This window comes from Plecotus auritus (genome assembly GCF_963455305.1).
Source record: "Plecotus auritus genome assembly, chromosome: 5".
Lineage (NCBI taxonomy): Eukaryota > Metazoa > Chordata > Mammalia > Chiroptera > Vespertilionidae > Plecotus > Plecotus auritus.
In genome coordinates, this window is record NC_137776.1 from 21,462,368 (window position 1) to 21,488,196 (window position 25,829).

Below are 25,829 nucleotides of genomic sequence, written 5' to 3' on the forward strand. Positions count from 1 at the left end.
AGGGCGCCCTCACAGTAACGACCAAACAGCAGGCTGCGTGGGGCAACCAGGCCGGCAGGGGGTTACTGAGGGACGACCAAACGACTGAACAGCAGGCTGCGTGGGGCGACCAGGCCGGCAGGGAGGTTACTGAGGGATGACCAAACTACTGAACAGCAGGCTGCGTGGGACGACCATGTCGGCAGGGGGGTTAGTGAGGGATGACCAAACTACTGAACAGCAGGCTGCATGGGGCGACCAGGCCAGCAGGGGGGGTTACTGAGGGACGACGAAACAACTGAACAGCAGGCTGCGTGGGGCGACCAGGCTGACGGGGGGCAGTGAAGGGCAACTAGGCCAGCAGGGGGGGTAGTCGGGGGTGACCAGGCCAGGGGGCAGTGAGGGACGACCAGGCCAGCGGGGGTGGGGGGGCAGTGAGGGGCAGCCAGGCCAGTGGAGGGGGCAATTGGGGGTGACCAGGCTGGCAGAGGGGGGCAGTGAGGGGCGACCAGGCTGGCAGGGGGGCAGTGAGGGGTGAGCAGGCTGGCGGGGGGGGGGCAGTTAGGGGCAATCGGGTTGGCAGGCAGAGGCAGTTACAGGGGTGATCAGGCAGGCAGGCAAGTGGTTAGGAGCCAGCGGTCCCAGATTGTGAGAGGGATGTCCAAGATTGGAGAGGGTGCAGGGGACACCCCCCCTTGCATGAATTTCGTGCATTGGGCCTCTAGTAGGTTTATAATAACACATTGAACCCCTAGCTCCTAGGTCCACTCCTCACCCTTTCCCTGTGCACCAGGAGTAGGGAAGAGCAGGTTACATTTCCCAGGATTCCACATCTACTGGTTTCCTACTGGGTTCAGCCAATGGAAGACCCTGGTGGGAGATTGGTGGGAAGGAAAAAGGGAGGGGGGAGTCAGGGTATTCCTCTTTCTCCCTTATGTGTTAGGCAGTCCTCCATGGTTTTGGCTCCCATTGGTTCTTTGTGGGACCCGATTGTGGAAAACCTACATATTGTAACTCTAAGTACAAATTTAAGTACAAATGTGTTAAATTGAACCCCCTGAGGCCTAGGTACACTCTTCTTTCTTTTTTCTCCCCTCTGCTTCCCTCTCCTCTTCTTTGACACATTGCCAAAGGCCTGCTAAGGGCTATTTGCTGTTCTTAATCTTTGGGTTGTAGCACCATTCTCAATTGTCATTATAGCTCTTCATTACCTGTGTAATAATTGCCTACATTAAACTTTCTGGGTTAAATATTCAGTGATTTCTATTATTCTTGTTGGGTCCTGATACAGCCTCTAGCCACAGTGGCCAATTTATATCCTACTAGAGGCCCGATGCACAAAATTCATGCACATCGGGGGAGTCCCTCAGCCCGACCTGCACCCTCTACAATCCGGGACCCCTCGGGGGATGTCCGCCTGCCTCTTGCAATCCAGAACCACTGGCTCCTAATCGCTCGCCTGCCTGCCTTCCTGATCACCCCTAACCACCTCTGCCTGCCTGATCAACGCTAACCAACTCTGCCTGCCTGCCTGATCGCCCCAACTGTTCCCCTGCTGGCCTGATTGCCCCTAACCGCCTCTGCCTCGCCCCACACACGGGACCCAGGATTCCCTCCTCTGGCCAGTCGCAGGCACTCAGGACCCAGGCTTTCCTCCCTCTGGTCAGCCACGGGCACCCAGGACCCGGGCTGGCTTCGCCCAGGCTGGCCACAGCTGCAGATGGCTTGTCCGGGCCACAGGCGCAGACCCTTGGCATCCGGGACCGTGGGGCGGGCGGCTTGTCCCTCTCTGGGCCACAGCCTGGCTTGTCCCCATTCCTCTCTCGTGAACTCATTTGTGCCTGGCTGGTCCCCATTCTTCTCTCCCCAGTGTTGAGCCATTAAGGCATGACGGCGTGAGGGTGTGACGACCATTTGCATATTAACTCTTTATTATATAGGATAGGATAGTAAAGAGAGATAAGGAAGCCTGTTTGTGATCCGTTTCTGTTTTAGTTGCCTGTGCTAAAAGAGACTCATTTTCTTATCAGGCAAATGTTTCTTGTAAGTTTTTAATTTAAAACAGTGGTTATAATTTACATATAGATTTAATTGGTGGCAGATTGTACTACTTGCTTAGAGTTTTATTTGCTGATAGATAATGTTTCCTTTTATTCTCTTAATGACTGACCTGACCAGGTGCTTATTTTATTTAGATGCTTGACATTTATTGTCACTTTGTCATTTTGTTTATAAAGATGTCTTGTACTTGGTTATGTAAATCTGTTCTTACATTTAAAAATGATTTAACTGCTGACTGCAAAATGTGCACTTCTTCAATAAGCAAAATTCACATGAGGCATTTAGATGATGAGAAGAATTAAATTGGAAAACATCTTGAATGATGCTTGGGTTCAACAAAATCATTTGAAATAGCTTTCCAGTCCTTTATGTGTAGTGTGTGACAGATGAGTGAACCTTCTGCTTTTGTGACTCTGACTGATGGAGGGAAGAAACCCACGGTAAATGACTTCCTTTCACTTTGTTAGAAACATCTTGGCAGAGGGCAGAGGTGGTGAGTGAATGTAAAGTCAGAGGCCAACAAGCATGTTTTGGTCCTTGTGACTGTACGACAAGAAGAGATGTGATTCAGTGTATGGGCCTTTGGATGGTGTTGAATGTTTTCTCTAGAGAAGCAGAACATACATTTCAGATTAAACAAGAAAACTTCCTCTTACATAACCCTTCTGAATCTGGATAGCATTTTAATATAACACTACAGTATTATTATTTTGAGACTATTTTTGTGTATCAACAGTCTGTACTCATAAGATGCTGGGTTAATATATAATGCCCATATTTAAAACCTCAAAATCCAAAACAGACATTTTTAAAATTCAGAATAGACATTTTGATTTTGAAAACACATTGAGATAAAAGACAGATCTTGTCTGACTTGGCCATTTTTTATATTAGCTACTAATGAGTGTTACTGAGCCTTTGACTAATTCTGAAAAGCATTTTGGTAATAATTGGTGGTGTGATTTACTGAGTATGAAGACTAGCCCTATAATTGATGTAGAAGCAGCATAAAACACCCTGATGATCAGCATTTCCTTTTTGTGGGATGGAGAGGAAGGGGGGAGTCAAAGCCAGAGAAGGATATTATTTTTAGCCTTTTCTGAATTTTACTTTTATTTAAAGTGACAGGAAAATATGAAATGCCACTATATTTGGGAAGGGAAGTCTGTTGTTCACATCCCATTCTCATACTCAATCTATTAAAGCATCATATGTATTCGCTAGTGTTAAATGATTCATTGTAGTCAGCAAACTCAAAATAGTCTAGGGCAGTGGTCGGCAAACTGCGGCTCGCAAGCCACATGTGGCTCATGAGCCGCGGTTTACCGCTCTGTTGACTAATGAGTTTGCCAACCACTGGTCTAGGGAGAGGGACAGAATTCAGACTCATGGGTCAGATGCTCAGACTATGTGACCAATTGTTTCTAGAAGGGAAAAATCTGGTTCTTTGTAATCATTGGGTCTGTCGAAAGTGTGACTATGTTTATCTGTGTCCCTGAACCTTCTGGAGGAAAGCATAGAACAGTCTAATATGCAAACAAGAAAACTATCTATACTAAATCTATACTAATAAAAGCCTAGGTGGTTGTCACGCCCTCATGCTGTCACAATCCATCACCAGGGTAGGCAGGGCTTGATGCTGTGTGTGCGGTATGGGGGCGGGTCCTGGCAGCTGCTCCACGTGGCTTCTGCCGGGGGTCCTGTGGCCCCGTACGTGCCGCGGAGGCGGGACCCCTGGCTCTGGCCTACCTCTTTGTGGCAATCCATTGGGGAGCCCCAGAGGGGGGGCAGGGCCTACCTTTTCGGGTGATCGATCGCGGGGCTCCCGCACTGTGAGAGGGCACAGGTCAGGCTGGGGGACCCCGCATCCCCCGAGTGCACGAATTTCGTTCACCGGGCCACTAGTATCCAAATAAGCCCAGAAATACTTAAAAACTTCATTCTTAAATAGAAACTGGATCTTGACATTTCTACTTCCTTTTCTTTGAATTCCTTCATACCCCTATCATTATTGCAAATGGGTTGTTGGCTTTTGTATTTGCTTTATTTTAGTCTTTTTTGAATATTTTTTTTCCTTTGGATATTTTTCTCTATAAGATGGGTCTGAGGATTCTTTAAGTTTCAGTCCTTAATCCCGTCTACTCTTTCCTTGCAGTCTTTATGCTATAACTAGTGGCCTGGTGCACAGAATTGTGCACATTGAAAAAAAATCGGGAGCCTGGGACCATGTGCCCGGGGAGTTTCCATGACCCCTGAGCCACCAGGAAGTCAGGTGGGGAGTCTGTCCTCCTCTCCACAGCTTCCTGAAAAGGTATTTCCAAATGTCCCTTCTGTGGTCAGGGTCATGCCTTGCCGGCCAGGAGGTCCCCAGGGAACACCTTGGGCTGTGCTGGACGCTTTCCACTGCTCAGAGCCATATAAGAGACGCTTAGAGGTGAACAATACAAAGTTTGGGATCTTGGAGGGCGGGGGTGCTCTCTCGCCCACGCCCACACCCTTCAGATCCATCTCTCTGACTTTTACCCTGATTGTCAGTTGCTACCTTGTGGCCATTTTTATATTGTTGCCTTCCTCTGTAGCTCCGGGGAATAGGTAAGAGATGAGATTTGATCTTGATGCCCGAGGCAGAGTTCCAGGAGCCTGGCGGCGATATCAGGCTCATCCCGGTTACTCTGAGTATCTGCATTTCATCCGTTCCCCGGAGATTGTACCTGTAGGTTTATGGGGTATGTGCCTCATGGCAAGTTCTGGCTGAGCTGTGGGTGTCCTCGGGGTGGATACCAGCACCGCATGGAGGGGAGGGGCCCACCTGCCCGCGGGAGCCGCTGGGGATTTGCGGGGAACATGGGAGCCTGGATGCAGGCCAGGCCCAGGAAGGGTGTGATGGGTTCCACTGTGGACACGCGTAGGAGATCCGCTCATCAGATTGGGATTTTCTCACTTTTTCCGGGACTCTCTCCAGAGGTGGGGACCAGTCTGCTTGGAAGTGGCATCTGGGGGTGGTAGGAAGGAAGGAGGGAGAGGCGGATTGCAGTCCGGGGCAAGGCGTGTTCTTAGTATTTCAGTTCCACATCCGAAGGAACATGGCGATAGCTAAGGGGTGGAACCTGGCCCTGATGCCTGAGGGGGAGTTGCAGGGGGCCACCATCAGTATCAAGGTAATCCTGGTCATGTGCAAACGTTCCATACTGCATTTGTTCGCAGTAGATTGTACCTGCAGGGTATAGGAGGTGATTTTTTCATGCAACTCATGGCCCAAGTGTGGGGCTGCCTGAACCAAGCAGGTCAGGTCAGCACCTGCTGGTGCCCCTCCGCCCACTGGAGCCAACTAGTGCTCTGCAGGGATCCAGGAGCCGGTATTCAGTGCCAGGACGCTGACCTTTCTGGGAGATGGGGTCGGGGCCGGGTGATAGGTGGAAGTTGCAAAGAGCTTGCCCACAGACATGCGTGTATGTCTGTCATTGGGCTGGACTTCACCAGCATCACTCTCGAGATGGGGACTGTCCCAGGCAGTATGTGTATGTGCATGAAGCGCCTCTGTGGGGTTTTCCCAAGCCCGCATCCAGAGACCCAGAAGGCAATAGGCAGCCGCAGGGTTTGAAGGGAGAATTCCAAGGGCCGGAGGTGGCTGATCTGTGGTCATTCCGGCTACACCCCCACCACCCGGGCGTTGGGACTGCAGTCTGTTTGCTGGAGATTGCACCTGCCAGAGGCGAGAGAGGCTTGCGCGCCGCAGCTGCGCTCACCAGCCGTGAGCTCGGCTTCTGGCTGAGTGGCGCTCCCACTGTGGGAGCACACTGACCACTAAGGGGCAGCTCCTGCATTGAGCGTCTGCTCCCTGGTGGTCAGTGTGTGTCATAATGACTGGTCGTTTTGGTCATTCCACCATAACGGTCCCTGGGCTTTTATATATATAGATAGTATGTAACATTATTTATGTAATACCTTATGACACAGCAGACAACCCTGCTTTTCCAAGCTTCTCTTCTCTTAGTCTCTGTGATGCCATAGCCTCCTGTTTTTTATCCATCTCTTGTCCTTTTCTTCTTAGCCTCCTTCATCAGCTCCCTTTCCTCTTGTTTCTTCCTGTATGTCTGTCCATGGACTCCATATACTGGATCAGTTGTTTTCTTCAAACATAACATGTGCTTTCCCATCTCTATTCTTCCGCCTTCTGCTCAATCTGTTTCCTGCTATATGACAGCTAAATTTTATTTTTCATTGCCAGCTAAAAAAAAAAAACATGTTAATTCATGAATTTTTAAAAATTCAGATCAATTGATATATTCCCACAACATTATTCACTTTTACCGCCTATTATTTTTGTGTATGTGTGTTATATCCTCTATTAGAGTGTGAACTCCTCAAAAGCAAGAATCTTATCTTCAATTTAATTGAATCTTCCACAGACCATAGCATAGTGTCTTACACATAGCAGTTACACAATAAATATATACCAGGTTTAAATTAATGAAAATGATCACTAAATCAAGCAAAGAGGAACATTTACATTATAGCTTGAAAGATCCCTTGTTCTCATTCAAAGGAAATGAGAAACTTGGAATCTCTGGGATTACTGCCATTGACCTGTAAAGGCTCTTATTTGTGCCCAGATATATAACTCTGAATGAACTTTATATCAAACTGTCTGATAAAGAAGCCTGCTTTAAGTGGAATAGGAAATATCAAACATTTGTTCCTTCACCTTTCCAGGCTGCAAAAGAGAGATAGCTTTTGTTGCTTTGAGCTTCTGTCGATGGTTTTCTGCTGTGCCTACTAATCAGGGTTGTATTGTTTACCTTGTTTAAAAAGGCCCATCCGAGTGTTCTTTCTTTCCTTTGAATTGCTGTTGGATATTAATTTACTGCTGCAGGATACATTGGCAAAGATTTTCAAAATTGCAAGGAAGTGTTTCCTTAATCCCTCAAGTTTCTTAAGTTCTTTTTTTATAATGGAGATCATAATCTCCTAGTTGGTAGAAGAGATGAAATGGTTACCAGGCATATTTTCTCTTGCTGCAAAATTTTTATATTGGAAAATACTTCATCCAGTTTATAATCCTTTCCACATGCTGCAAGAGCCTTAGGAAATAAGTGGGTGGCACTGAGTTTCCTGTCTTTCATAAGGCGTCCAGCATTGGTCAGGTCACTGTGATTCAGTTAGTGGCCCTTACAGGCGAGTCTTGAAAGTACTTTTCATTAGTATTGTATGCACACATTCATAACTGTTAGAGTGCTCAGATGAGGCCATGACCATGGCAGACACGCAGTCTTAGAACATCTTGACCATTCAGCATAAATTGCTGCCAGCACTAGGGAGTGGTTTCAGGGGCTGAGTGAGGAGCTGTTAGGCCATGAAGGTGCATGTCTCCGTGGTTTGTTCTTCTGCGTAGATCATAAGGGTCAGTTTTAATCTGCTCAGCAACTTAAGTTTCCTGATGACGTTGTGTTTCTATTTTTCTCTGCTTTTATACTGAAGAATTGTTTGTCTGTTTGTAAGGCAGTCCCAAATTGCAGTCCACCTTGGAAATGATAACATTAATGTGTTTTCTCTTGCTGTAGCATTTATGACATTGCTGGCTGACAGTTATTGTTTATTAAGTGTTTATTATGGCTTGTAGACTGCTGAGCAGCATAGAGATTATTTGGGTTCAGCTGAGGGCAGAAGATTTGTAGCAATGACTTCCCATCCTAAAGGATATTATTAAATTAAGACGAGGCTGGTCTTTTCTAATTTGACCTGGGATTAGTAGAAGATGAGGTGTCCCTGCCTCATTATTTTCCACTGTCTTGCACTGTTTGACATTTATCTTAAGTGTAATTAGGGGAGGGACTAAAGGACCTATCTTTTATAAATATATCTGTAAAGGCAGTTTTAAATTACCCTAATGGTTCCTAAATTCTAGGGAAGGGAGAATAAAGCAAAACCAATAATTTTTTTAAAACCCAACAATTTAGAATTTGAAATCCCAAATGGAACATTTAGCTATAATTCTAAGCATTTTAGAAATTAAATTTTATTTCTTGACAAATATCAGTAAGTACCACCCAAACTTTTCAAATAAAGACATCTAGAATCAGCATTTTGCATCTCCAGAAAAGAAGATAGCCAAACAGAAGGATATATTCTCTCTAACAAGCATCACTTGAATGGAGAAAAATAAAACTTGTCTTGTGTTCTAGCGAGTCGCCAGCTAATAAGTCACATTGAACAGTTTTTGGATACTAACGAAACACCATATTTTATGAAGAGCATGGACTGCATCAAAGCCTTCAGGGAAGAAGCCATTCAGGTAATACTATCCTAGCCTGTCTCCTCACCCTAAACCATTGGCCATCATCACAGGGGAGACACATATAGCACCCACAAATAAGCCTGGGCTTTGGAAACAATCAGTCTCACTATGAATAGCAATGTATGCCAAGAGAAGTGGAGATGACTAACTCATCCTACTATCAGTGTCATTTCTGAGGGGGAATAAGGATGGGTGGAAGAGTGGAATGTTTTATCCCTGGGAGTGAGCTTTTTGTTATGTTATAGCCCTGGCTGTATGGTTTCTATTAGGCAAACAGGAGAGTTCCATTGTAACCCTAGTGGTCCAGTCATTATTGTAAAGGGTGGACTAATTTAAGGATATTGATGGGAAATATATATTGTGTAATTATTGAGAAGGATTTTATAAAGACAGGAGTAGGGATCTGAATGCCAGGGTGTAAAAGAACACTGAAAATCAATTACTCAGTACCTCTACCCTGCCTTTTGTGTGGGTTTTTGTTGGTGTGTTTTATTGGAAATGTTTATAAAACACTTCAAAAAATCTTCCAAATTATTTCTAGGCTTTTATACATAAGCTCTAGGCAAGAGTAAGCAAGTTTAAATTATAAAAGTAGGCACAATTGTAGTTCTTATGTCTTGTACTAATTAATATTTGCTGAATGAATGAGCAGTATAATTTTTGAGTAGTTTAGATACTTGCAAAGAATAAGAAATGGGACAATGATTACAGTTAGAATAGAATAAGAGATTTAGTAGTAGGTGACCCAAATGCCCTACAGATAAAAGAAAAACTTTTGGCAGAGTAGAGTCAGAAGAAGACGGAGGTGACTCAGTCGGGTGGAGAAAGATTTCATTAGGTGGAGAAAGGCAGTAAAAAAATACTGCTTTTTAAGTAACACTGCTCCCCCAGGCTAGATGGCGTCTGAAGACATTTCTATGTACTCCTGCCACAACTTGTCCTTAAAAGTGCCCGGTGATAGATTTCTTTAAAAAAAAAAAAAAAAAAGGAAAAATAAAAAAAAGAGTTGGAGGAGAATCAAGAGACTTTAAAATTATATCAATTAATCTTAATGTAAAGACATTTCTAATTGTAAAAAAATGTTTTATGGAATACCTAGTGGTGGTGCAAGAAATTCGTGCACAGGGGTGGGGGGAGTTCCCTCAGCCCAGCCTGCACCCTCTCCAATCAGGGACCCCTTGGGGGATGTCTGACTGCTGGCCTGCCTCTGCCTGCCTGATTGCCCCTAACCCCTCTGCCTGCCTGCCTGCCTGATCACCTCTAACCTCTTTGCCTGCCTGCCTGATCGCCCCTAACTGCCCTCCTCTGCCAGCCTGATCTCTCCCTCAACTGCCCTCCCCTGCCGGCCTGATCTCGCCCCCAACTGCCCTCCCCTGCCAGCCTGGTTGCCCCCAACTGCCCTCCCCTGCTGGCCTGATCTTTCCCCCAACAGCCTTCCCCTGCCAGCCTGATCGCCCCTAACTGCCTCTGCCTGCCTGATCGCCCCTAACTGCCCTCCCCTGCCGGCCATATCTCGCCCCCAACTGCCCTCCCCTGCTGGCCTGATCTCACCCCCAACTGCCCTCCCCTGCCAGCTTGATCACACCTTACTGCCTCTGCCTTGGCCCCCACCACCATGGCTTTGTCCAGAAGGAAGTCGGACATCCGGAAGATGGCTGGTCGACCTGGTCTAATTAGCATATTACCCTTTTATTAGTATAGGTTGGGGAAATGTAAATACTGATTGGTTATTTGCTTCTATTAAGGAATTATTATTAAATTTTATGACTACATTTTAAAGAATCTATATATTTTAGATATTGTGTATTGAAATACTAATAGATGAAATAATATGATGGAAGTTTTCTTCAAAACAGTCTGAGTTGTGGAAGAAGGTGGAGGTATAGATGAAAGAAGATTGGCCGAGCTGATAATTGTTGAAGCTGGGTGATGGGTATATGAGTGTTCAATGAGTTATTCTCTATTTTTGTTTGAATATGTCTATATTAAAAGTTAAAAAACAAAGTACCAGGCCACTAAAAAACTGTGTGGCTCTGGGAGGTTCTGTACCTTCCACAGATGGAAAGATTTCAGGTTCCTAACAAATGAAGTTGAAATTGGAAATAACAGTTTTCCATTTACCAAAGAAATATGTATATTATAGATATATATTATATGTATTTAATACTATATACAAATATATAACATATATTTAATATGTACAAATATACACATATATGTATAATTGTAATGTATATACTGCCTGTTATAAATGACTAATTCAGTATGTATAGTACTTTGGCCTGGGAGGACTTATTTTTATATTTGCTCTGACTTGCCCCCACAGTTTTCAGAAGATCAGCTCTTTAACAATTTCCTGAAAGACCTTCAAGTGAAAGTGGGAATTAAACAATTAAATCATTTCTGGGAAATTGTCATTCAGGGTAAGCTATCATTTTCCTCAAATATTGATGCTATTTTTTCTAAATATAAATACAAATTCTAATATATATATATTGTGTTGTGTGATGACTTTTGATGTGTATTTGGGAACAGCTCAGGATTCAATGAACTAAAAACATAATTTAATAAGCCTAAATACAAAGGTGTAAATAATAAGTATACATGTAAGTCCCACATGAAACTGTAGCCTGACCCGTTTCAAAGATCACAACTTTCTGTTAGATGAAGGAAGCTGTGAGGGCAGAATTGCCCCCTTCCCCAGACTCTGAGATACTTTGAGTCCTGCTGGACCCATGGCACTTTCCTTGGCCTCACCTGCTACTTTTCATTACCATGTTCTTGGGCTTCTCATAGCAGCAGACCAGCATCTTCATGCACCAAATTTGGCCACTCAGTTCCTCACTTATTTACAGTGACGAATGCAAATTAAACCTAGAAAGAAGGTAATACACTTTTTTAAAGCTTTGTGTTTGATTTTCTTCATGCCCTTTGCCCATTTTTTTAAGCAGACTTGATATTTTTTCAGAACCCAAGTATTCTGTACAAGCCATTAAAAACAATGATGTTAAAAGGTATGAAACTTTTCACTTGAAATAGGGCCCCAGAATTACTTTCAGCCTGGCTTTATGTGCATTTCTGTGGGAAGGAGTTACAGACCTATCTATCCAGCTTCTAACGGGCAGCTTTTCATCACACAGGCAACCATTTCCCTGACAGTTCATTTCTCAGCCCTTTAACTTCTACACTGGGGAGCAAAAGCAATTAGAATAGGTGGCAAATGGGGCTTCCTCAAATCACTCTTGTGTCTCTGCTGCCGACCAGGTAGATGAAAGAGATTGGTTTTGGTATTTATTGAATGTCTCCAGCATATTGTTTGCTGAAAAGAAACTTACAGGACATACACAAGATACATATTTTCTGAGAGCTTATATCCTATTGAGAGAATACACATGACTTGTGCCATTTCTAGGTATAAATGGATATTAAATGCATGTGCTTTTCTGAAAGTATTTCACGCATCAGCCATTTGAGGCAGGAGAAAATCTTAGGAAGAAGAGAAAACTAAAGGGTAGATTTTCTCTCCTTGATTTGCTCTCACTGAGCTAAAATTGATGTGCTGTGCTAAATGATAGACATGGTCATTGTAAGAGATGTTTCCTCCCGACCTTGGCCTTCCTGCCGTTCCATCAATAGCCAGTAACACTCCTGGAAGTCAAAATGTCTGCAGATTCCCATATTGGGTACCAGAGTATACAGTCATTCAGTTATCACTTATTTACTGAGCTTCTGCTGTGTACTACTTTGAGGGGAATATAAAGATGAATAAAACCTGCCCTAGAGAAAAGTGTAGTGTCCCAAAAGGAGAGATGAAATTTATACAGGGTAAGTTATACAGGGTAAGATATGATGAGAGCCATTTCAAAGGCATGAACAAAGTGATCTGAGAATTCTAAAGGAGAGATTATTTCTATCTGGATTTAAGCAAGGAAGGCTTCACAAAGCATTTGCGATGTGACTTTTACACAAGCAAAACTAGGAGAAAGGGTAATATAAGATGGAAGGAATTGGGTGAATGAAATGTCTATAATTTTATATTCCTTACAGAGAAGAGCACAATCATAGTTTTAAAAATCTCCAGTTCTAAATGGGAGGAGGTATGGTGGAAAGGAAGGTGGGGCTGGGGTTGATTCTGTACTTAGATTTTACTCTGAATTACTTTTTAGATGGAATTACTCTGATCACCAAAGATGAAGCCTCTGGAAGCTCTGTCACGGCTGAGGAAGCCAAAAAGGTACTGACTACTCCCTATCTTTAGATCAATTATTGCAGTGAATGTTATTTTCTTAATGCCCATTCTTATTTGAAGAAGTTACATTTTTTAGGGTAACTATTTTTAGTGTACCCATTTTTATTCAGTCAACAGGCAAATTGCAGCATCCTTGTGGGAGAAATTATAATCTCACTCAGTGTTCCGTAGACTGTGGTAATGTTTCAGAACTCTCTTTTGACCCCAGCTTTAGTAGCTCCAGAACTGCTGACGTCCATAGTGCATACCTAGACCCCATTCTGGCCACACATTGGTCTACTGAGGAGCTATTTTTTACAAAAAATACTGATGGCCAAACCCTTCCCCCTAGATACTTTTTGTCTGAGATGGGTCGTAAACATGGTTTTGAATTTGTAATTTTGCAGCAAGGTGGCAAAACACTGGTGTTCTAGCATAAGGCACATCTAGGTGTTTTCAGTAAGTAAAAGACCCCATGTGTGAGACCCAGGAGATTCGTATTGACCCAAATAGTTAGGCCAAGGTCTCCCTGTTGTGTGTGAGTACTGAATCCGATTCAGCTATGAGTCAAATACGTGTGGCTATGTAGGTCAATAATCCTTCATTATACCTAGGTTTTTGATAAAATTTTAATGGAATTAAATTGAATAGCTCAAAAGTGTATGATTCATAGCATTGAGCTTCAGTTTCTGTCACTGATTGACCCAGTCCTGTCAGCACAGTGCCTGGCCGCTGCCAGTTGTGTCCTAAGCCTCTGCTGTCTGCTAGGCACTGTGCTGAATGGTAAGACAGCACCCCTGTCCTCTGAAACCCAAAGGAGCAGTTACAGGTAGCAGAGGGAGGCAGTGAGACTCAGAAAACACTGTACCCCTGGAGGGAGAGCTTGGTCTGGAGTGGCAGACAGGAAATGGCAAGAAACAGCTAAGTTTTGGCCAAATCAAAAATGCCTTGAATTTTTATGAGTGATTTGGTAGAAAGTCTAATGTTGTTTGGAAGAACAGTTAGTCTAAATATGCAGGAATTTTTTAAAGCACTTCACCTGGCAAAAGCCTTTTGTTTTCAGGAAATAATATGCTGGAATTTTAGAAGCAAACTCTAAGATGCTGATTATTGTCTCAGGAGGGGTTGTCTGCACCCTCTCTGCCATAATCAGTACTATGAGGCTGCCAGTACTTGAGAGTATGTCATTCAGCGGCTGTGCTTAATTTGTATTTGTTACTTTATACAATGGCTTGCTGATATTTCACCCTCTAACTGGGTTGTATCATTCAGGGCTCTGCACAGAGGCAACCAGTAGAATGTGTGTGATAGAAGGGAGATTGATTAATTTTAAAGGATTGGCTCATATGACTGTGGAAGCTGGCAGATCTGAAACTTGTCGGGCAGGCCAACAAGCTGGAATCTCAGGCAGGATTTCTATTTACAGTCTTAAGGCAGAATTCCTTTAATTGATTGGATGAAGTCTACCAACATTATTGAGGGAACCTTTACTTTAAGTCAGCTGATTGTGAATGTTAACCACATGTACAGCAACATCTAGACGGGCATTTGACACAGCAGCTGGGCACCATGGCCTAGCTAAGTTAACACTTAAAATTAAAATTAACCACCACATAGCCTGAAGGTTTGTCAATCAGTTTTTGCTAAACAAATAAAATTAGTCAATAAAAATACTTTAATTTTAGTCACTATTGCATTAAAATATCTATTATCTAGGTGAGACTTGAGTACATATTAGTTTTTGGAAGAAGAAGGGACACTGATCTAAAAAGGTAGTTTTCCTCCCAGAAGTGTCACAGCCCAGTGGATCCAGTATGTTAAAGTTAAAGCAGAGAGACACCTGAAAGGGGATCATATGCTTCTTGCAAATTGTCTGAGGTTTGTTCTGTGTTGCCTCCCCATCAGGAATTTTGATGTCTGATAATGTAGCTATAGAGAGGAATTTCAGTTAATGACTATGTCTGGGTTGGTGTCCTGACATGATTCTAATATCAGCAGAACTGATTTCAGTTGGTTGTAATTCTGAACACCTCGTTCTTGACTCGAGAGAAAACATGGTGGACAGTAGAGTCGAGTCCAGTATTCAGACTCCCCTGTGCACACTGGCTTGTTTGCAAGATGATGATTCTGTACCTGCTTCAGTGTCATATGAACCTTTGTTTTTCAGGGTGAAGATTTAATCTTTTGTATTAGAAATGTTTTTAAATGGCACCTGTTGGTTTTTGGAGAGAAGTGTAGAAGTGAGAGTGCATATACAGACAATAATGAGGAGAACTACTGAGAGAGATTCTGGCTCATGGCAGCTGGTTCCTTGTGGGTTTTCTTTTTTTAAAAAATTCTCACCCAAAGATATGTTTTTATTGATTTTAGAGAGGAAGAGAGAGAGAAACATTGATGTGAGAGAGAATCATTGATCAGTTGCCTCCCATATGCATCTCAACTGGGGATCAAACCACACAGACCACAACCTAGGTATGTGCCCTGTTTGGAAATCAAACTGGCTACCCTTTGGTGCACAGGTGCATTGTTAGTTTCTAGTTCTGTGGAGGGATAGGACTGGAAATTTCTGGCAGGGTTTCCTTTCGGTTTTAATGGGAGAGACATGCGTCAGTTATTTCTCTTAGCCAGGTTAAGAAAGTGTGGTCACTTTTGACTGTGTACTAAAATAGTCATTTATGTTACCTTTATTATGCAAGTGTTTTAAGTTTGGTCACTTTTCAAATAATCAATTAAGGAAACTTGAGTATAATTAGTGAGGTTGAAGAGCAATCTTCACAGTGCATTTTTTTTAAATAAATCTTTATTGTTCAGATTATTACAGTTGTTCCTCTTCCCCCCCCCACCCCATAGCTCCCCTCCACCCAGTTCCCACCCCACCCCATGCCCTTATCCCCCCACACTGTCCTCATCCATAGGTGTACACTTTTTGTCCAGTCTCTTCCCGCACCTCCCACACCCCTTTCCCCCCGAGAACTGTCAGTCCACTCCCTTTCTATGCCCCTGATACTATTATATTCACCAGTTTATTCTTCATCAGATTTTTTATTCACTTGATTTTTAGATTCACTTGTTGATAGATATATATTTGTTCATAATTTTTATCATTGCCTTTTTCTTCTTCTTCCTCTTCTTATAGAATACCTTTCAGCATTTCATACAATATTGGTTTGGTGTTGATGAACTCCTTTAGCTTTTTCTTATCTGTGAAGCTCTTTATCTGACCTTCAATTCTGAATGATAGCTTTGCTGGGTAGAGTAATCTTGGTTGTAGGTTCTTGCTATTCATCATGTTGAATATTTCTTGCCACCCCCGTCTGGTCTGCATAGTTTCTGTTGAGAAATCAGCTGACAGTCGTATGGGTGCTCCCTTGTAGGTAACTAACTGTTTTCCTCTTGCTGCTTTTAATATTCTCTTTTTGTCTTTTGCTCTTGGCATTTTAATTATGATGTGTCTTGGTGTGGTCCTCTTTGGATTCCTTTTGTTTGGGGTACTCTGTGCTTCCTGGACTTGTAAATCTATTTCTTTCACCAAGTTTTCTGTCATTATTTCTTCAAATAGTTTTTCAGTATCTTGCTCTCTCTCTCTTTCTGGCACCCCCATAATTCGGATGTTGGTACGCTTGAAGTTGTCCCAGAGGCTCCTTACCCTATCTTCATATTTTTGGATTCTTTTTTCTTTTTGCTTTTCCAGTTGGGTGTTTTTTGCTTCTTTGTATTTCAAATCTTTGACTTGATTCTTGTGATCCTCTAGTCTGCTGTTGGATCTCTATATATTATTTTTTATTTTAGTCAGTGTATATTTAATTTCTAGTTGGTCCTTTTTCATATCCTCGAGGGTCTCGCTAGGAAATTCTTGAAAAACCTTATAACCGTGGTTTTGAACTCTATATCCTGTAGTTTGCTTTCCTCCATTTCTTTCATTTGTGACCTGTTTCTTTGTGTCTGCATTTTGGCTGCTTCTCTGAATTGATAGTGGCTTTGTGTGCTAGGTGTCCTATAGGGCCCAGTGGCTCAGCCTCCCCAGTTACCTGAGGTGGACACTCTTGGTGCACCCCTTTGTGGGCTGTGTGCACAGTCTTGTAGTTAAGCCTTGATTGTTGGTATCACTGGGAGGAATTGACCTCCAGGCCAATTGTCTGTGAGGATCAGCTATGTCTACGATGGGAGAACTTCTTTGCTGGAGACACCCTTATGAGGCAAGACTTGCTTCAGTGGGGCTTTGGTGCTCACTGAGTCTGCCCCCTGAGTGTGTCCCTTATGGATCTGAGGAGTTGTAATCTGAATGGTCCCACTCTGACCACTGGGTACACTGGCTCTTGGATCTCCAAGGAGGTACTAATTTAGCCTCTGCCTGAGGCCACCCAGCAGGAGCTACAGAGAGATCTGCAAATTCCTCTTCTTTGTTTGGGTTTTGGAGGTGCCCGGATGAGGCCCAGCTGTGAAGCAATGCGGGCTGCTATTGGACCTTGGGCCTTCTTTTGGATGTTCTGGGTCTCTCTGACTCAGCTGAAGTTTAATTTTAGATTTCAAAGGACCAGGCCATTCATATGCAAAAGCCTCTGCACACACTTGGGTGGGGCGGAGTCTCAGGGTGGAGCAAACAGCAATGGCTTCCCATCAGCCCTGCCCTGAGAGGCCCCCAGGTCTCAGTGTCCCTCAATAATTGCTGCAAGCATCTCTGAGAAAAAGCCGCCCTCAAGTTCTGCCCGCTTGCCAGACAGTCCAGTTTCTCCCTGTATGAGTCTGGGTCCCCAGAGTCTCACCCGGAACTGGAGTTCAGAATAGTTGGGAGCTTGTGTCTCCCTGTGGACTGAAAAAGCCAGCCGCATCCTCAGTTGCCAGCCCTCACCCTGCGCGTGCACACGCGCCTCCGTACCGTTGCCTTTACTTCCACAGCTCCTCTGAGTCTCAGTGTACTTTTCTCTTTCCTTCTAGTTGTAGAATTTCCACTCAGCCAGCCTTCCTGTGGTTCTGGATGATGTCTGTTTTGTCTTTTAGTTGTAGTTTAGAAGTAGTTGTGCGAGGCAGCAATTTCAGGTGTTTACCTATGCCACCATCTTGGTTTCTCCCTTCACAGTGCATTTAAATTCAAGATACTTATAAGTTATTTAAAATTGGCAAGCTGTCAGATTCTTGCTGTTGGTGACTTGAAAGGAAATAATTATCCAGGAATGTCCATTTTAAATGAGTATTAAATCCCAAGTTTACACTTGCACATCTTTTTTTAAAATATATTTTTATTGATTTCAGAGAGGAAGGGAGAGGGAGAGAGAGATAGAAACATCAATGATGAGAGAGAATCATTGATCGGCTGCCTCCTGCACACCCCCTCACTGGGGATCAAGCCTGCAACCCAGGCATATGCCCTTGACCAGGATCAAACCAGCAACCCTTCAGTCCGCAGGCCGACGCTCTATCCACTGAGCCAAGCCGTCTAGGGCTACACTTGCACATCTTAAGGAGAGCCATTTCCCCCACTGTATTCTAGAAATGTGTGGATGTTTGGATTCTTTGAGAAATGTAGATAAGTCAGTCATGCTGCAGAAATAGAAAGTTCTTCCATGACTTTCTATTATATCTAAAGTTAGATATAAGTAGTCACTTTCTTTTAGGTGTACCTATCCTCTCACTGCATTTTGAAGCCTCAACAAAAATATTACCACTTTTACATTCATTTTTATTGTTGTTATAACCTGTCAATTCTTTCAGTTCACTTTTTTCTCTTTCTGGTGGTTATTCTTAGACATGCCATTGACATTTGATGTTTGGTAAAGTCTTAGCCAGCTCTTGTTGCCCTTCATCCGTCAGTTTATCCTCTGGGTGTGGTGGTGGGGAGGGGTGGCTGTTTATCCTGGCAGGTTCCAGGAGCATCTGGGAAGTCCTTTGCTCCAGGCCACAGTCAGTAAAGGTCAGTGCCTTGTGAAAGGTCAGGATAGGCTGGTTCCCACTTCAAGTTTATCTTCTTTATCTTTTTTAGGTTTCTTCTTGCTAACTGTGTTAGGGTGAGAACATGCTTCTCAACCAGGAGACATTTGGCAATCTAGACACATTTTTGGTGGTTACTGTTATGCCCAGATTTCGTGATTCCCAAAGACCACGAGGGAGCCGAGTCCGATGCAAAAGCAAAGAGCCTTTTAATCGAGCTAGCTCGAGCTCAGTCCCACACACACACCCACCGGCGCAGCGGCGAGGTGGAGAGAGAGAGAGAGAGTCAGCCCCCAAACGCGCTGATTTATAGGGGGCCTGGGAGAGGTAGGAGGGGTGAGGTAGTGTCGCCTCTGCTGATTGGTCGGGATCAGGTTGCACATGGGGGCAGGGTGCGGCTTACCTTCCCCTTGCATTTCTATTGGCTAATTCAGAAGTGTGGGTTGGGCTCTTGGAGAGGTTCTAGGGCCGGAACCTGACTCCACGAGGTGGAAGATATGGAACAAAGGGAACATGGAGTCGGTCTCTCCCCGCCCTTTCAGTTACAACAGAGGGTTCTTTGAGAAATGTAGATAATGTGTTACTGGCTCCCAGTGGGTCAAGTTTTGAAACATCCTACAGTGCACAGGACAGCTCCACAACAAGGAATTATCTGGCCCCAAATGTTGATAATTACACTGTCAAGAAGGCCTAGATTAGAAGAATCTAAACAAGCCACGTTCTTAACTAAGGCAGTGGTTGGCAAACTCATTAGTCAACAGAGCGGCAAACCGCGGCTCGCAAGCTGCATGTGGCTCGCGAGCCGCAGTTTGCTGACCACTGAACTAAGGCAAAGGACATTGGCTTATGTTGCATAAAATTTTATTCAGCTGGAAAGAATCCTAATGATCTCTTAGCTGAGTTTTATTTTTTAAACTGAACGCTTACAAGGGAGCCTGATATGTGGAACAGGTAAAGGTGGTGCTCCTCAGTTGATAGGAGTGGCAGATCGAGAGCACCTGTGCCCAGGGGGCAGAGCCTGAGAAATACTGATCTTGTGCCAACTCTGTATTTTATGGATGAAGAAACTTAGGGCCTTGAAAAGTAAAATGATCTGTCTGAGATCTCATGGTAAGTCATTGCCCAGGAAGCCAGTTGTAGGACCACCCCCAGTCCTCCATTCTTTCTACCCCATATTAAAAACAATGGGGAAGGGGATTAATCCCTATGGCTTTTGGACTATCATTTCTCTTGGGATTCAGAGAGGCTGAGCTAGTCTAAATAATTATTTGGTATAAGTTCTATGGTGGGGAGGAGGATAGCTTTTTAGCACTTGCTTTCTTACAGCTGCCTAATTTAGCTTTCTTTACTGTTGTTGACATTTATTGCGTTTATACATTTGGATATGCTGATGTTGTAATCAGCCCTATGGAAACCATGTGCCTTTGATTTGGGGATTGGTGAGAGTCTGAGCAGAGGTTGATTGTTAGTTTTTAGTTCTACGGAGGGATAGAACTGGAAATTTCTGTACAAAGGTTATTGATTCCATTTCTCTGCTTGGGGCCAGGATTGTATTTCTGTGTACTTGACAAGTAACAGTTTATCCGTCTCCTAAAGATCTCCGAGTAAGGACACTCTGGGAGACCCAAGTGAGTGACGGTGGTCTGAGGAAGAAGGAGTGTGTCATCCACGTGCCCTTTCTATTTCTTTTCTACCTTTTCAGCATCTTGCAGAGGGAAAGAGCACAACAAAAGATGAGAGTTGATGCCTACCCATTTTGCTGCCTTCAGAGAATCTGTTGCTTTTATTGAGAAAGCAGGCCCATCCTTGAATTCTCTGCTCTGTCTCTCACCTCCTTGTCACTGCGCAGCCTAGAAATCACTGGCAGTTTAAACCTCTAATGAGGAGGAGTGATACATGTAAGAGATCAGCCTTGCCTGGGGCTTTGGGAAGGATAATGGACGGCAGCCCAGCTTTTAGCCATAATTTGCTTACACAGAAATGTAGAGCAGCTCTATCAGGACACTCAGTTGCAGATGCTCAGCACTGGATGGAGATGAAAGTTTGTTTGCTGCTGTTCCTCTCTTCCTAGGAATTTGGCCTAGTCTCAGAGATGTGCCATTTGTGTTTCATTATATAGATCTCCATCCTACTGTGCAGATAGTCCTGTCTCAATTTATCCTCTAATTGCAGTGTGAAAAGGGCTTTGCAGGTGGGGAGAGGATGGTAATATGGATTTTTTAGGGTTGTGTGCCAAAAAACGAGGGATTTTCTAGTTTCCTCAGTAAGCACTCACCATGGATCAGGTTACTAAGGGGTAATGGAAGATGCAGTGGCCAGTGGAGCCTTTGGCCTGCAGTTTGTTTGCATTTGGAAGATGCCGGGCATTTGTGGCTTCACAGAGGTTTAGAGCAAGACACAGCTCTACTTTTTATTCTCTTCACCCAACCAGATATCTTATCCTTTAGCCATTAAATTACTGTCTCAGGGGAAATGAGAAAAGAAACAAAATAAAAATATTTTTAATAGTTATAATAATTAGAATCATAAATAAAGATTAATTTGGGAATCTACGATAGAGCAGAGTATATAATCTTTAGACATAAACCATATGCAAATATACATGTAGATTTCTTATTTATCTGTATTTGACCCTCAGATATCTTCATTAATAATTAACCAGAATAAATAAATAGGATTAATGGTATGGAAGCTGCATTACAGTTCTGTTCTAGACTGTACCCCTACTGCTAGCATTTTCTATCTCTCCCATTGACTGTAGCACTGAACACAGTCCAATTTAGGGTCAACAAAGGGCAATGGAAAGATCCATAAATGTCTTTAGAAAAATGTAAATCCCTTAATCTCTTGGTCTGACTTGAAGATAATGAATAGTGGGGTTGCTTTGACTGTGGGTTACAAGTTCAGGGGAGGTTGCATGAAAAACAAGCTGCCACGGCACTGTCCAGGGTGCTGACAAGGGCACCTCCCAGTTCTGCACTGTGCCCATTTGGTTAACTATATGGGAGTTTTTGCCCGTGGGGAATGGAAGGCATGCAGCACTTGCTTTCTAAGACTTGCTGTGCACAGCCTCATGTTTAAAGGGTGACTTGTTGAAGAGACATATTTTGAGTCTATAAGTTTTAGGTTTCAGGGGCCTCAATTGTATCCATTGCACCATAAAAATAACAGGAATGTACACATAGGGAAAGCAATTCTTGCATTTTTTCACGTTGAGGAAGTGAGGAAAGTACAACTACACTGCTTCCTCTTGGGTGGAGGCAGCTGCAGGAGAGCAAGAGTGGGCGGGCAGGTTTGCTCACCACACGCGTGCTCTGTGTACACTGACCCGAGGAATGCTGATGGGATGCGTGCTCACCTCCCACCTCCCCTTTTAAAAGCACTCGCTCCTGCAGGCTCATCTCTGCTGCCATTTTAAGTACTTAATGCTGCCAGAAGATCACTTCTTGTGTTAGGATAGATAAGTGGTTGATAAAACCTAGCTCTTAGATGCAGTTACCATGTGCCTTGAAGAAAAAGAGTCCCCACTGCTATCTCTCGGAGGGACAGGATGAGAGAAGGGGTGTGCAGATCATTTTCAAGGGCTCTCATTACCCTTTTAAAGTCTGAGTTTTATTACCAGATCCTTGCAGACTTCTGTTCAGGCCCTGGCTTTGCTGTGGCTCTGCCTTTCAGAAGCTTCAGGTCTGGAGTATGGCTGCTGAGCAGACGGATACACAAGAAGTTTTTTCATCCACTTATTTTCAAACAGTTTCTAACACAAATGTGTTTCCAGAAAATGAATTGAATAACCTCCAAGCTCACCCATTTATTTGTTTTACATCATTGACAAGAAATTCTTCCTTTTACCTCTTTTGCCCACAGAAGAGAGGAGTTGGAGAATAGCAGATTATAATCTTTAATTCTGACCCTTTATTTTTATGATCCCTTCAAAGGAGACCAAGGCATACTGGGTTTAGGGAGTTTGGTTCTTTTCTTAACCCTAATGACCCCACATATCTCCTCTGGGAGCACAAGTGGGAACATCAGGCATCTTCCCTGCCTGACGTGGGACTCCACAGGGTCACTGTCTCCCTCTTCACAGGCACTTTATGGTGACTAGTTAGTGTGGACAGTTCAACCTCAGAATTAGTTTTTCATCCAGAGACAAACAAAGGAGCAAATAGCGAGACGACGCTTCTTGGGAGCCATCAGTAGCAGGTCTCAGGTTTGCCTGTGGCCCTGCTAGCGACTTGTATCTTCATCTCAAGAGGAGGAATGTCATTTTGGTATCATGACTGCCTTTATATTCACAGTTTCTGGCCCCCAAAGAAAATCCAAATGAAGAGAAAGCAGCCCTCTTTGAAGAAGGTGGTGATGTGGATGATTTAGTAAGTACTTTCACACAAACAGGGGCTAATCTTGGAAGTCGTCTGACCTGTGAGTATAGCACAGAGGCTGCTGGTCATAGCCTCGTTTCTTACTTGTGCTTTCATTCCTAACACACCGGAAGCTCCCACACTGTTATTTGTTGCCATCATAGATTTAATCAGGTGATTTCATAGTGGGAGTCCCTGTGCTCAGTGGTTTTAGTCACATAGTTCATCCACTTTAATCCTCCTCTTTGAAGGACTAAGAGAGCCGGGGAGGCTATTCCTGTGGTAGCAAAATGACCCAGTTCCTGAAATTGCTCTCAGCCTAAGTAAGCGATACAGCGTGCGATTTGTGTGGGTTGACAAATGAAAACCAGCCTTTAAGAAGCCTAATTCTTAAATGTTCTCACTTAACTTCATGTAAGCAAAACAGGCTGGCAGGCATTGTTGGGGTTTCTGGACCTCCTCCCATTGCGGTGCCTGGGGCTGTGTACAGGTGTTGGCCTTTGTGCTCATCTTTCAGGTGTGGGAACTTTCTGCCTTTAAGGCTCACGTGACATGACAGCCGTCCATTAACAGCTGTCAGCTTTCCGTGGAGAAGCTCTTAGCACTACAGTGAGGAGATACTTGGTATTTAACTCCTGAAATAGTTAGTGGTGGACAAGAATGCACGTCCGTGCATGTTGCCAGCGAAGAGAGCCATCGTCATTAAACTCACCAGAGCAGCAGTGGCCTGCAGTGGCCCGGCTCCTTTCTCAACATGTTGTTCCTGTTGCAGCTTGACTTGATTTAGGTCCTGGACGTGTGGGGATCGACACGAATCGTCATTACTGTCATGCTGGAACCTCTACACCGAACAGCCTGGAGGGACCGAAGCTCTGGAGACAGTCTCTGAGGTTGCGTGGAAGGAACCTCCTAATTCTTTGTGTAATGAGCACATACACATGAGGGATGTTCAGACCCGTACACGTTTATAAAGTGTCCTTGTTTTCTGATTGCTGTGTTGTTGCTTGTGGTCTTACTGGTCTCCATATATAGCACATGCGCTTTGAAATTTCTGGAAAATGGGCTTCCTCCTGACTTGGGGTGTTGGTAAGGGTGGCAGCCCTCATAAAGCTCTCTCATCGAGAACCATGGCAGGGCCCTGGGTGAGTTTCTCAGTCCTCGCAGGAGGTGTGGTCCGTCGCCTGGTCCTCTCAGCAGTAACAGCTCATACTGATCATGGATGCCCTTCGTTTCCTACAACAGAAAGCTGGGTTTGGAAAGCATTGGGTAGGGTAGGTCCTACCCATTTTTTTTTTTTGGTAAGCCTTTTAGTCCCACAGTACTTTGGCTATCTCTGCAGGTGGTTTTCCATAAGCTGGTGGGCGGGGAAGCAGTCTCCTGCGTACCCATTCTAAGCAGCGAGTGACGGTGTCCTCACGGAGAAAAGATGCTCTTTCGGCCCTCTGACATGTTAGTGACCTCCCCAAAAAAAGAAATTCACCACAGTAGTTAGGATTTTATCATTTTACTAGAGGCCCGCTGCACGAAAATCATGCACAGGGAGCGGGGGGAGGGCTGGAGGGGGGGAGGTGTCCCTCAGCCTGGCCTGTGTCCCTCAGCCTGGCCTGTGCCCTCTCACAATCTGGGACCCCTTGAGTAGGGTCCCTAGGCCTGGCTGGCGATCAGGGCCTATCAGGGCTTTCCTTCCCCTGGCTGCTGGCAGCTGGCCCCGCCCCCACCGCTGCCACTGCTTGCCATATCTGCGGCACTGCCCCCCCCCTCCCCCGCCACTGGTTGCAGCCCTCTGCGGGCGACAGGCGTGGAGTGCGATCGCTTGGCTGGCCTGGGCCTCCCTTTGCGGGGTGATCGCTGGCTGGCCCTGCACACCCGCCACAGCATTGCTGGCTGGTGGCCTCCCTTTGTGGGGTGATCGCTGGCTGGCCCCGCACACCCACCACAGCATTGCTGGCCGGTGGCCTGGGCCTCTCTCTGAGGGGTGATCATACATCTTGTGTGAGTGGAAAGGGTCAGGCTGCTGAATTGTGAAGAAAAAATCTGTATCTGCATTTATTGAGAATGTGGATATGAAACGAACTATAGAGTGTTCCATAAATGTTACCTGTTATTGATATGTATGTGTCTTTGTGTCCTATTCATGAATTCTTATGTTTTGAGGAAAGAAACCACATGCATGGGCAGTGTCTGGTCCCAGACATATGGCCTGTCTTTTTATGTTGCCTTTACGGCATTGTGTGGGGCACTGCTTCACCGTGACACACCCTTCCCTCTACCTCCTGTCTTCTGCAGCCCCCTGCAGAGCTCTTGTCTGTGTTGCCTTTGCCTGTGCCCCATGGAGCAGGAAACCCCATCGAGCCAGGTAACCACAGGGCTGCAGGTGTGCAGGGCGCCTTTGAGCTCCCTGCAGCTCTGTCCTGGCTGCTGGGGCCCACACTTGGTGAGAATCCCAGAGGCTGCTGGTTGGGAGGCTCAGGCAGGGCTCCACATCCCAGACTTTGCTCTACATAGAATCACCCCAGGAGCTTTAAAAACTGCTGCCCAGGTCACAGCCTGCCGATTGGGTCAGAAAGTGGGACCTGGCATCAGTAGTAAAGATCCCCAGCTGATTCCATGTGTGACCAAGTCTGGGCACCATCTCCTGGTGTTTCCCTTCTACTCTGGGCAGTATTTCCCTCTGTCTGCCTGGAGAGACATAGGCAGAAAGCCTGTCTGGTTGCTCCTCCTGGGTAGCTTGGAGGCTGCGGTCTCTGCATCTCAGGGCTGCAGGGGACAAAGCAGGGATTCTTCCTTTGTCCCTTTCCCACCTCGTCACTCCCCTTTCTCTTTTCTCCTACCAAATTAAATCCTAGTCAGTGAGGCAAGAGTGCTCAGTGCACAGAATTAAACAATAACCTCCAAACAGAGCAGAGGGAAGTATCCGTCTGGTCCTGCCTTGTATATGTCTATTCTGACTTTTTAGGGCCAATGAAGGGCTCTTAAGTCTAGA

General features: G+C 44.7%; 1 protein-coding gene across 3 annotated transcripts in view; it reads left to right on the plus strand.

The window, feature by feature from the left end:
- XRCC5 (X-ray repair cross complementing 5) overlaps positions 1 to 23,837 on the plus strand; it is a 104,682-nt gene extending 80,845 nt beyond the window's left edge. For 2 of the 3 annotated variants that reach the window (XM_080671282.1, XM_080671281.1), the window contains exons 17-21: positions 8,223 to 8,332; positions 10,662 to 10,758; positions 12,502 to 12,569; positions 22,784 to 22,858; positions 23,619 to 23,837. In XM_080671282.1, the coding sequence (XP_080527408.1) occupies positions 8,223 to 8,332; positions 10,662 to 10,758; positions 12,502 to 12,569; positions 22,784 to 22,858; positions 23,619 to 23,633 (365 nt within the window). In that variant the 3' untranslated portion in view covers positions 23,634 to 23,837. The remainder of the gene's footprint in view (positions 1 to 8,222; positions 8,333 to 10,661; positions 10,759 to 12,501; positions 12,570 to 22,783; positions 22,859 to 23,618) is intronic. The other variant, XM_080671283.1, reaches the window with a different exon arrangement.
- The last annotated feature ends 1,992 nt before the right edge of the window (positions 23,838 to 25,829 follow it).